The sequence below is a fragment of the Myotis davidii genome, unplaced genomic scaffold (genome assembly GCF_000327345.1).
Source record: "Myotis davidii unplaced genomic scaffold, ASM32734v1 scaffold573, whole genome shotgun sequence".
Lineage (NCBI taxonomy): Eukaryota > Metazoa > Chordata > Mammalia > Chiroptera > Vespertilionidae > Myotis > Myotis davidii.
In genome coordinates this window covers 972983-985705 of record NW_006285997.1, presented here as the reverse complement: position 1 = coordinate 985705, position 12723 = coordinate 972983, and the positions used below count along the sequence as shown (strand labels likewise).

Genomic DNA, 12723 nt, shown 5'->3' with positions numbered 1-12723 from the left:
GCCACGTCCACGCCTGTGAGGGGAGTCCTCCCCACAAGACAAAGCCTGTGCCGTAAGCATGGTGCGCTTCTCTGAAATGCTGGTGCTCTTCCACCAACCCCCCAACCCAGTGGGGCCAGCAGGCAGTTCTGGTTTCCAGGACCCCTTCTCAGAGCTCTCCTGAACCAGGAGGGCCACGGGAAGTGATTTATAAAGTGGGTCACATCTCCCTGATGGGTGACCCTTTGCAGCAGGCTGACCTGGCTGCCCCAAGTCTGTGGACTATTCAGATCCACTCTCAAACGTGTCCTCTTTTTGGCGATATATTACGGGGTTCCCCTGCAAAGGCAACCCACTGTCTTCACTAAGGTCACCAAGGACACGGGAGCCCTCTAGGTCGCCAGTGTCCTCAGAGTGGGTTTCTCCAGGTGAGAGGGGACAGGCCTGGCTTTATGTCTGAGTGGCTGGCAAGCCCGTGAGGCAGAAATACAGGCGTCCCAGAGACAAGTACCGATGGTGCATCACTCACATTGAGGGGTGCAGTTTGGGACTTTGTCTGCTTTCCTAAAACAGTGCTTCTCTACATATGAGTCATAGCAGATTTATAAGAAAAAAGCAAATAACTATGAAAAATATTTGGGTGGAACTAATGGGTCCGTGTAAATATCTCTTTCATTGGCTTTTTTTTTCGTTGCTTTCCCTAATTTTTATTCTGGCTAATGTTTTTTTAAATTGAATGTATTTGGATGCATTGATTATTGCTGTCCGTGCTATAGATAAGCATATACATTGGGGCTCTGCTCCCGAACCCACCAACGTTGATTTGACTGAGGCTCCTTAATCTGTAGTCACCAACACGGATGCTTTAGGACCCGGCTTTTTGAAAAGACAGGATCGGAACACTTCCTGCATATAGTTTCCTGAGCGTTTGGACGCCCACACTGTGACATTGTGCACACCTGGCTACACTTATTTAAAGTAAGAACCAAATGCTATGTGTCACACCACATCAACTTACTTGTTGACTCTTAAACGTTGTTCTGCATTTAGCAGCATGTAGCATAAATAAGACATTACTACACGTTGTTACCACACCTGATGGCGAGCTGTTTTCTAAAGCTACTATTTTCTGAGCGATTCAGAACTTGTTTCATATCTTTTCCCATGTCCCCCCTATCTCCATTATAACAAAAGCTCCCCCTTAGTCTCTGTATTTGCTTCTAAAATAATAAAATGTTCTTAAATGTTTCTAAAATGAACCTTGACATCATCATCTAAAACAATCGTGATAATTCTAATATCTGAAGACAATGATCTCATGATCATTTTAGAAAACATGGTTAATGTGAGTTTCATGGCTGTGTATTTCTCCCAGGTAAAGGACAGTAATATGACCAGTACGTTTGTGTCTGTCTTACATCCCGAAATGGTTGAATGGGCCACCTCATCTGGAATGTCTCCAAAGCTTTGGTCCTCTTTGACATGTACTTCCCATGTAATGTGGCTTCACACTCAACAAAAATGTAGCTATTTATAACTTTCACTCATACCAATAGTTTTCAGTACTTACTTTATAATATCTCCTTCAAGGGCAATCACTCTCTTGATGATCTTCTGTCCTGGGTTTTTAGGGGACCTAGAATAAGATAAGGTTATATGATCAGTTATGGCTCTGTTGCTTTAAGAACACAAAAGGAAATTCGACCACAACATAGGCTACATTAAAGGCATTAGAGAATCCTGAATCCTGAATCCATGCCCTTGATCCTACTTCGGTCCCAAGTGAGACGGAGTGACGATCTAAGTGATTCTCTGGAGGGGAAGTCATGCTGAAATTTCACCGAAATTAAAGAAAAGAGGGATAAAGAATTTCATTACAAAAGCTAAGTTCCTGAAGGAAAGGGGACTCATGCATAAAAAAAATATGATCAGACATTTCTGTATTTCAATTTCTTCATTCCGTTTAAAATTAACAGAGGATTCTGATTTAAATCCTCAAGAAAACATGGAGGATGGGAGGTATTTTTTGAGAAAAATAAGGAATTAGGAAATTCTCTTAAACTATATTTAGGTTTAGGCACTTAAAGATTATGTCATTCAGAGTGCTAAACCAGGCTGCTGACAGCTCAAAGAAATGGCCAGGGCCTGATATGCTTAACACAGACATCATTTATTTAAGCTGTGACCAATAGCTTATGGTAAATAATTACTTGAAGTAACAGCCTTTATCGAAATGAATACCCCTCCCTCTCTTCCTGCCTCCTTCCCTCTCTCCCCTCCCCTTCACTCTATCTGTGGTCTCTCTCATTCTGGGGGAAGCTGTGCCCAGCAGCCCTTCCCAAGGGCATAAGTGAGGTCTCCCAACCATCACGTGAAGGGACTTGGAGGTACATCCCTCAGCCCCAGTCAAGTCCTCAGGGTGCAGCTTGGCTATAGCCTCACTGCCACCGGATGAGAGACCTGAGCCAGGCACCCCACCCGCTCAGCTGGCTCTGGCTTCCTGATCCTGAGAAAATGTGTGAGCCCCACTGGCATGGCTCAGTGGTTGAGTGTCGCCCTATGAACCAGGAGTTCAGGGTTTGGTTCCCATTCTGGGTGCATGCCCGGGTTGCAGGCTTGATCCCTAGTAGAGGGCGTACAGGGAGTCAGCCAGTCAATGATTCTCTCTCATCATTGATGTTTCTCTCTCTCTCTCTCTCTCTCACTCTCTCTCTCTCTCTCTTTCTCTCTGAAATCAATAAAAATCTATTTAAAATATACATGATATGTGAGATAAGGTTTGTTTTAAGCTGCTAAGGTTGGTGGGATCATCTGTTACATGGCAATGGGTAACTCAATCTTAAAACGTCCCATTTCCTACCAATAAGACTTAAAGCCTCTTGACTGAATGGGCCTGTTTCATGTAAGTGATCACTGAGTATGTATTTAAAAATCAGGGATAAAAATATTTCCAGCCCAGCCACTGTGGCTCAGTGGTTGAGCATCTACCTATGAACCAAGAGGTTGCCAGTGGTTCAATTCCTGGTCAGGGCACATGCCTGGGTGTCAGGCTTGATCCCTAGTGTGAGGCATGGAGGAGGCAGCTCATCAATGTTTCCATCTCTCTGCCCCTCTCCCTTCCTGTCTCTAAAAAAAAAAATAATCAATAAAAAATATTTTCAATTCAAGTGTCATTTGAATTGAATATTTTTTGAAAAAAAAGTAAATGCACAAAAACTAAAACTAAAAAGGTTAAATATATTCAAATTGTAATACTTCCTCAAAGGAAAGAAAAAGTGTCAGTAAGAGTAGTGATTTACGTTACATCTGGCAGAGAAAATGAGGTCGCCTCAACCATTTGCATCGACTTGTGACAATTCGTCTCACAATTTTTCACTACATTTATTTTTTATTTTAAAAGCAAATTTGATCAGAGTGTTTGACTGAACTCTCCTTTTCACTGAATTGACTACACATTCTATTCCTCTACATGTAATGTCGCTCATGTGCAGTTAGAGTGAGGGCACTCCCCGGATGAGAGAAGACATGTCCTCTGAGCTGGGCTGTTTTTAGAAAGTTCCCTCCCATGTGTCTCCATAGACAACCAGAAACCTATGATGTTCAACCTCCGTGATCACCAAAGAATTCATATTAAAACAATGGAGTATTTATATTTTCCTATTATATTGACAAAGAAATAATAACAATACAGTTTGTCGTTGAGGATTTAGGAACATGGCTAATATGAATATAAAGTGCATGGTGCCGAAATGCCTTTCTGTAAGCATGCAAGATTTTATATTCTTTTTAACATGACAATTACACGTTTTGGAATTTATCCAAATGAAATGATTATGAACTTATACATAATTTCATCTACTTGGATGGCATCTGTTTTAAAAAATAAAATAAATTAATTCAACAAGAATAGCTTGGTTAACTAAATTATAGTCCATCCACATAATATTTCCACATCATTAAAAATGATGTTATAAAAAATGTTAATGATGTGGAAAAATCAACCGAATGTATAGATCGAAAATGCAAGTGAGATTATCTGATGTGTGCCACGACTTCACCTCTGTCATTGGAGAGAATGTACGTGCAGTTGCACTGCGAAAAATCAGGAAGGTCCTAGAACAAAAGGAAGGAGGGGGCTAAGAGGAGGCTGCCTGCATTTGGGTTCAGTCCTGGGAAGCCCCTTAGCAGGTGACAGCGGTTGGTGTCATGTGACATTCCCTGAGAAGAAACTTCCCCGGGAGGGGTGAGACCTGAACTAATGACCAGCTCCCCGCTGAATGTTGGTGCGATATTGATGCTCGTGAAACCACAGGAAAAGCAAGCCTTATCGGCATAAAACAATATTCTATGCCAGTGGTCCTCAACCTTCCTAATGCTGCGACCCTTTAATATAGCTCTTCATGTTGTGGTGACCCTCAACCATAAAATTATTTTCGTTGCTACTTCATAACTGTAATTTTGCTACCGTTATGAATCGTCATGTAAATATCTGATATGCAGGATGTATTTTCATTGTTACAAATTGAACATAATTAACGCATAGTGATTAACCACAAAAACAATATGTAATTATATATGTGTTTTCCGATGGTCTTAGGCGACCCCTGTGAAAGGGTCGTTCGACCCCCAAAGGGGTCACGACCCACAGGTTGAGAACCGCTGTTCTATGCCAACAGTCTGTAAGCTTTTGAGATACTTGAAAACTAGTTTAGATTTCTAAATTAATCTATATTTTAAGATCACGAAGAAGCAAAATAGAATATGCAAAGTGAGCTATCTATATAATTAAAGTCTTATGAATTACTACTCAGATATATCTATAAATTTTAATGTAATATTAAACTCGGATCTAATCAAATGATTCAAAATGAAAAGAAGCTATTACTAACATTAATCCCATTACTGCTCAAAAATCTGTACTTTAATCATTAGGCTGCTGGATGCGGTACTTTGAAATCCGTGGAAGTGACATGGAAATTGTTGCGGATTTACATTGGGAGAGGCCCGGCCACTTGCAGATCCCAGGACGTGAAGAATAACAAGTGAAGGATTTCACTGTACTGTAGGGACATAGCGCATCCCTGCCCCATGATACCAACATTTGCATTTACATTTGTCATTTGAGTGTTTCCGGAGTGAGCATTGTTTTGCAGCATTTATTTCTGGAGCCTGGGTTTTAACTGTTCTGTTTCCTGAGGATGATTTAATTAGGCGGGAGCTCTGGGAGGCTTGGACAGAGGCCTGGGTGGTCTCCGCACAGCAGGACTCAGTTTGATTTGGCAGAATTTGTCTCTAACGAGCGTGGTTGTGGGGAGGGAACAGTCCAGCATAGGTGTAAGGTTTATGATACTTAATATTCTTCTTTTTTTAAAAAAACTATCAGCTGCCTCCTGCACGGCCCCTATGGGGGACCAAGCCCAAAACCCAGGCACGCGTCCTGACCTGGAATTGAACTGAGACCTCCTGTTTCATAGGTCGACTCTCAACTGCTGAGCCACACCAGCCAGGCAGTATTCTTAAATTTCACTCCCTACCTTGATGGAAATGTTGCCATTTTATCCTGTGACCAGCCCAATAGAGTCATGTCTTTGGTCTAAGCACTCTCTCTAGGTGAAATTCCACATGGAAACTAGCATGATTTCTCTAAAGTGCTCAATCTCCACTGAACATTGACAATGGAGGTTAGAAGTGTAATATGGCCCGTTCTGCTCTAACCTCACTGAGCTGGTTCGATTGGAAAGCACAGAACCTGTGTTTTGCGGGAGAGTTCTTAGGCCCCAACAACTCCGCACAATTGGCTCCCCTGAAAATGTCAACTTGATGCCCCCGATAGCAGACTGAATAGTCTCCGAACATTCTCTCCAGAAATAAAACCCGTGAGGCTGGGGATGTGCAATCTACCTGCCACAGCTCCCCTCTGGGAATGGCAGCGTCACCCGCTCAGCGTGAGCGCCATGTCCACAGCGCTGCTGCTAAGGCATCCGAAACCTTTCCCAGGCATTTCATCTCCCGCAGTTCATACTGCGATACATGCTACCATGATAGTTGATGAACAATTTCAACTAAAAAACACGAAGATGGCCGAAGCCGGTTTGGTTCAGTGGATAGAGCGTCGGCCTGCGGACTGAAGGGTCCCAGGTTCGATTCCGGTCAAGGGCATGTACCTGGGTTGCGGGCACATCCCCAGTGGGAGATGTGCAGGAGGCAGCTGATCGATGTTTCTCTCTCATCGATGTTTCTGACTCTCTGTCTCTCTCCCTTCCTCTCTGTAAAAAATCAATGAAATATATTTAAAAAAAAAAAAACACGAAGATGAAAGGGCATGTCTAACTTCTGTTCTTAAAGGAACCCGTTTATCTCTAGGTCTCCCAGCAGGCCCTTCCTCCCCCAGCATATGGCATCATCTGCTTGCCTGGCTGGGCCCAGCCGTTCCCCCCGGCTGGCCACTGGCACACGGGCACCCCTGTCCAATTCTCTATAGCGCAATCCAAGACCTATCCCTGGTCTTTCCCAATTCTTTCGTCCAAAAATTTTCTCTGATACCAACCTGTGTATGTTGGACACTCATGTGTCTCAGATACCATCTTCCAATTAGAACATACGCCAGTTTGCTTTGGGCCCTCTGTTTTCAGCACAGTTATTTCCCGTTACATTGCTTTGTGTTAGACAAAGGAGGAAAACTTCCTGAACATCCAACTTTTACTATTACAGTCCGCTAAGTGCTTATAATTCCAGGCTAGAGATTTAGCTGCAATGTTCAGAGGAGTTCTATGAGCAAGAAGTAGCTAATTCAAGTATTTCTGGAAAATTCATACCTCCTTTTGATGAACTTTTAATACTCAAAAGTCTATATACTCATAGCTACACTAATCTAATCAGACAATCAATATCCTACTGTAGAATTATCGCTCATGCTTTAACAGATTTAAAAGAAAAGACAAGGACATGGAGCACAGAACAGAAAGTAAGGGGAATGACCACACTTGAATCTCTTCAAGTATCTTTCAAACTACATCAGCACCCTTCTAAATTAAAAGCACATTTTAATTAGTTCCCAACAATCCATTCTAATCACTTCCAAGGCAAAGACTCAGCTGTTTGGAATGCAGACTGTATCACTGCTGTGGCCATGTGTACTTGACCTCCTCCTGTTAACAAAGACACTCAATTAATTATTTGCTGTTTGAATGGCTATTTCGTTTCCCCTCCGCCTTCCTTTAAGTGCTGAAAGGCTCAGCCACTTCATCACCTTAACCTTAGCTTTGGAGAATGCAGTTTCTCAAGTGCCACCTAAATAACCATCTGGATCCAGAAAGCTAGTTTCCAGGACCCTATGCTGGAGGCCGCTGAAGTGACGCACTGACCCGGTGCCATGGCACCTTCCAGGAGAGCCTCTTCATTTCCGGCGGCAGCTTCGGTGCCCAGTGGTCCCTTGAGGATGCAGACACACGTGAGCACAGCTACAGTGACACACTGGCTTCATTAGAAATCTTACCAAATGCAAAAAAGTAAAGCTTTCGGTGTAAATTGCAGGCATGTCAATGAATAGTGCATTGGTTTTTTCCTAGGGAGCTTGAGAGTTTCCACCTACTTTTAGTTTCATTAAGCCTGGTTGTACAGAGTCATATTACACCTAAAACCCCAAACCAGAACAAGAAAATAACTTTGAGGTCAAAGTTAAATGGGTTTTGAAGGTATGGTAGAAGCAGTGAAGGTCTGGTTGTGAAAAGCTAGCCACAAAGCCGAAAGGTAGAGTGTGAATCTTCTTCCTTCTCTTGAATTCTTAGAGCATTGATATCACGTGACATTTCAGAAGGTCCCATCTGCTTCCTGTGGGAAGTTTATTTATAGACTATTCCTGTCTCCACGAGGAGACATACATGTGAAAGCAGTGAGTGTCCTAACCTTCTCCTTGCACCCAGTCTTATTTCAGTCACTGGTGCTTAAACAACTAATGAGTTTTTAATGATCATTAGATCATGAGAAACACACCAATATATCGCAACGAGGTAGCTCGTATATGAAGAATCATAGGCTATTTGTTCTTCTGTGTCCAGCCTATTTCACTTAGCGTGATGTCCTCAAGGTTACCCCACGTTGTTGCACATGTCTGAGCTCCCTTCCTTAATTCTCTTTTTCATGACTGATATTAGTCATTGTTTCATGAATATCCAAAATGATGTATCAGCCTGGTAGCAATCACTCAGTATATTTCTTAGACTCTAATTTAAAAACATCAATGGAAACTTGGGAAAACACATAACTTCTCAGTTCTTTCCAAGAGAACATCCTTGAAAACCAGCACAACCAGAAATCCAAGCCCTGGAGACGCTCAGAATGAGCCCTAGGGAGGTGACCAGTGAGACGTCTGTTCATTTTTCAGTTTCACATTCACTGTTTCAGTGTTTTCGCCTTAGTATAATAGCTATGCCACTTAGTAGTACATTTTCTAGGCATTTATTCTGAGTATTTTAAAATGCTCAAACTAATTTAATTAGGGAATTTTAAATATTTTAAAAAAGTGAAACATTGGGTATATTTTACAATAATAAAGGTATACCACAGACAAATGAATATTTTCCCCAAAGTACAAATCAGATTGTTAGAACTGAGACCAGCACGGGGGCATCAGGTTCTCCATCTATTACTCAGAAACTGTATTGTAATTTCTCATGGTGGCCATTATTATTATTTGCAGTGGGATTTCAGTTTAAAAACCAAGATATAAAATGTGTAAGTAACACCAGAGAGAAATTAATGGTGGCAACCTCACACTATTTTTATTCTTTCTAAAAAGTTGTTTATCCATGGTAAATTTTGATATGAGATAAACAAATCTCACTATTATCAACAGAAACACATCCTATTTAAATAAGGTTATCATCTACACTAAGTATTCCATATACTCATGTGAGAAGGAGAAAATTCGTTAATCCCAGTTTGAATAGATTAACGTTTATACAAAGTCCACAGAGAACACTCCTGACTCTTTGATGTCAAAATACCTTGATAGATCTAAGAAACATATCAAAAATACAAAGCCCTCTGTTAAAAAAAGAAAAATCCAAAATTTTGCTAAATCCAAAACATTTTCTTTTAACATTTGTGTGACTTTGCAAAAAATAATTAGAACTATATAAATGAAATTTTAAATGATAATTCTTAATAGTAATTTAAATTAATAATTAATGAAAAGATCCATAGAGGAATTTAAGGAAGTTTGCTGCTATTTACAATTTTTTTTTAAATTAAATGCACTGGGGTGACATTGGCTAATTGAATTAGTATATAGGCTTGGACTGTACAAATCTATGATATATCATCTGTATATTCCATGGTGTGTTTACCATGCAAAGTCAAATCTCCTCCCGCGATTATTGATATTTTGAAGGTCAATACTTGATATTACATTTAGAGATGGTCATGAGCTGGGTCAACCATTCGGTCTAATAAGTTATTCCTCTTGAGCCTCATAAGAGGCAAAGACATAGGTACAATATGGATATCTATATCCATCCGCAGAGCGTATGCTACTGTCTCCGTGGCGCATGGACCACGCTGTCTGCCTATCACTGCACATGTCTCCAAAGACTTCCCGGGTGTTTGGGCTTCTTACTATTTGGTTGTTTTTTTCTTTTGGTGTTGTTTTCTTTTTCAAAATCACCCTTGTTCCCATCATCCACAAAAAACTTCTAGGAACATTTTGGTAATTACTTTTCTTCTTTTTAAAAATCTCTATACATACTTATTTTTAAAAAAATGAAATAGTATACAATGTTTTTTAATATGCTTATCTCAAAATTTAAGTTTGTTAAAGCAAGTTTTTCTCCAGTTCTTAACTCCTCAAAGAATGAGAAGTTGCAGGCCACCTAACACAAATTAAAAGTGAAAGATTTGTGATTATCTCATTAATTCTATCAATACTGGTGGTCAATGAGATACTAACCCAAATTAGGGCTTTGAGAGAATTGAATTATTGGGTTTGGCAGCAGTCACACGGTGAAAATTATGTGGGTAATTAACAATTCTTGCCTACAGTTAGGTCTATATTTGGCAAATCAAACCAATTGGTCATGCTTTCTACACCACTGAGGAAAACCTTGCTAAGCTTACTATTAAGACTGGGCCTGCCAAAATCAACAATTATAACTACTCTCCGGGGCACCACAAAATGTTTAAAGTAAACACTGAGGGTTGTCTTAACACATTTTCACTAACTTTTAGCCCCACATCCGGTCCTCTGCCGCTTCGGCCACCTCCCTTGTGTCTGCTCTGTGGAGACAGCACCACCCAGAAAAGCACCTGCCACTTGTCACATAGGGGAGTCCCAACAACTGTGCTCAGTGTCTGGAGTAAAAGTACCTTCTCTTACCCGTTGTTCTCTTATTTCTTGGAAAAAGAAATGGGGAACTAAATAAATACAGAGGAATTAATTAAAGAACAGATAGAGGGGCATTGAAGGTCAAACACACATGACAAGATCTTTCCCAAAGACATTTTTTCCCCCAAGAACGTGTATGAATACATGCCTAACCCATGGACACAGACAATGGGGTGGTGAAGGCCTGGGGCAGGAGGGGGTGGGCTAGAAGAGGTCAATGGGGGGGAGGAAGGAGACATATGTAATACTTTCAACAAAAAAGTGGGGTTTTTTTTGAAAAATCAAAGGCATTTTTAATGTCCCAGTGAGGACTGGTCATGGGTCACTGTGCACCGCTGTTAATACCTGCCTCTGATTTCGGGTTCTACTAGAAAACCTGAAGCAACACGGGGGTTCTCCCCGTGTATTTGCCACAGCTTTGAAAATATTACAGATCCATTTGAGCTACTTCCTCCAAAAGCTAGACCCTCGTGCGTCACTGAGGCAAAGGTACAAAACGGAATCAGGTACACGTCTCCATGAAGAAGCCACGGATATGGAACTCCCTATCTGGGTGACATGCTGGCCCTCACTGGATCGCGAGTTACTCAAAGTCAAGTACTTTTAACTGAGTTCCGACTGCATGCGCGCTTATGTAAGGGGGAGTGATACACAGAACATCACAATTTGCACCTCTGTCAGCCGCCTCAGTAGACAATCCTAGGGCCACATAGACATGAAGACCTAGCCACTCTCTGATCCCTGGAGGGGGTCCCCCAGGGTCAAAACTGAAGCAAATTTGTGGGCTCCAGGAATCATCGAAAAAGAGCTGCTGTGACTGGGCAGGTCGGCTCTGTGCAAACTAATGTGCATTTGAAAAGACATGATGTAGGATTTTTGCAATTTAAGTCTTTTGTGGAAATGGTAGTTTTTCTCACCTAATTTGAAAAGTCATATAATAGAACCAGTAACTATGATCCCACAATACCCCAAATAAACATCCATAGATTAAAAGTCATTAACTCTAACCTCCTAACACCCTCCCTGCTCCATTTAGGACTCTAGCGTTAAAGTTATTCTTATCATTAAACATCACACATTCATAATTTTGATTCTGTTTAGAAGCATGCAATTATCAGTCAATAAATCCGCATTGAAGTGGAAACATCTGATGAATTCCACATGAATAATTTTGTTTTATTTTAAAATATAAATAAATTGACAAATTCTGCCATCACAGAAGCTTTTTACACTTATTCCACCTGAAACAAACAAAAAAACCAACGACAACTAAATACTGAGAGGAACTTAAGGAAGCAAATTACTTGACCCTGGATTTCAAGGAAGCCTAAGAGCCTCATTGTCAAGGTAAAGACACATCAACAAATCTTTGACCTCCTTTCTAAAAAGAATGGTTGATACAATCTTTTTTAATTGAATTTACCGGGTGACATTGGTTATGCTGAGTGAAGCCACTCAGAGAAAAACATATACCACTGATGTCACTCCTATGCAGAATCCAATGGACAAAATAAACTGACAAACAAAATAGAAACAGACTGATAAACAGAGAACAGGCTGACAGCCACCTGAGGGGAGGAGAGCTGCGGGGCTGGGGGAAAGAGGTGGAGAGATTAAGAAAAGAAAAAACTCAGGGACACAGACAGCAGCTGGCAGATTGATAATAAACATGACTTCTTTGCAGTAAACTTAAAAATTTTCTCAAAGTTGATTTCAGAAATTGCTGCCTCCACATACTGTTCCCTTTCCCATCTTCAGTTAGAAATTTAACTACCAGAATCTAGAGGTGCAACACCTCCCCCAGTCAGGTAAGAAAGGCTTTGCAGAGCGACCACTGCAATCTCGCTCAGTCCTCAGGCATAATTAACACTTATTGGATTCTACCTGTTCTGCTCAAATTGTATAAAGGACTAGAGGCGAAATGCAAAGTATGAAAGAAGGGTTACGATAAAGCCCTGGCCAGGCAGCAGAGAGGCAGGCTGTCCAGCTGCCTAGGATGGGAGCGGATACTGGTTGAGCGTCTGTCCTCCTTAGGACCCAGGCCTGTGCGCATCCAGGCAGCACCAAGGGGAGAACTGGGGAAGTGCTCTCCTCCCTGTTGTTTAGTTCGTCACTAAGAGTTTAGTATTTAAACCTTGTAGTGTTTTTATTTTTCTTTTCTTTATTGATTAAGATATTACATATGTGTCCTAGTCCCCCCCTTACCCCCCACGCTCATAATGCCTAGAATAGAGCTTTGCTATCACATTGCGGTTGCACAGTGAATATTTGTTGAGCAAATGTCCTAAGGCCTGACATGGAGAGTGAGAGAAAGGAGCATCTTCTAGAGCAGTGATGGCGAACCTATGACACGCGTGTCAGAG

The 12723-nt window shown here is 41.2% G+C and overlaps 1 protein-coding gene across 1 annotated transcript in view; it reads right to left on the bottom strand.

Moving 5' to 3' along the window:
• IMMP2L (inner mitochondrial membrane peptidase subunit 2) overlaps positions 1 to 12723 on the bottom strand; it is a 493363-nt gene that overhangs the window by 144369 nt on the left and 336271 nt on the right. The window contains exon 4 of the mRNA XM_015559698.1: positions 1550 to 1615. Coding sequence (XP_015415184.1) covers positions 1550 to 1615 — 66 coding nt within the window. The remainder of the gene's footprint in view (positions 1 to 1549; positions 1616 to 12723) is intronic.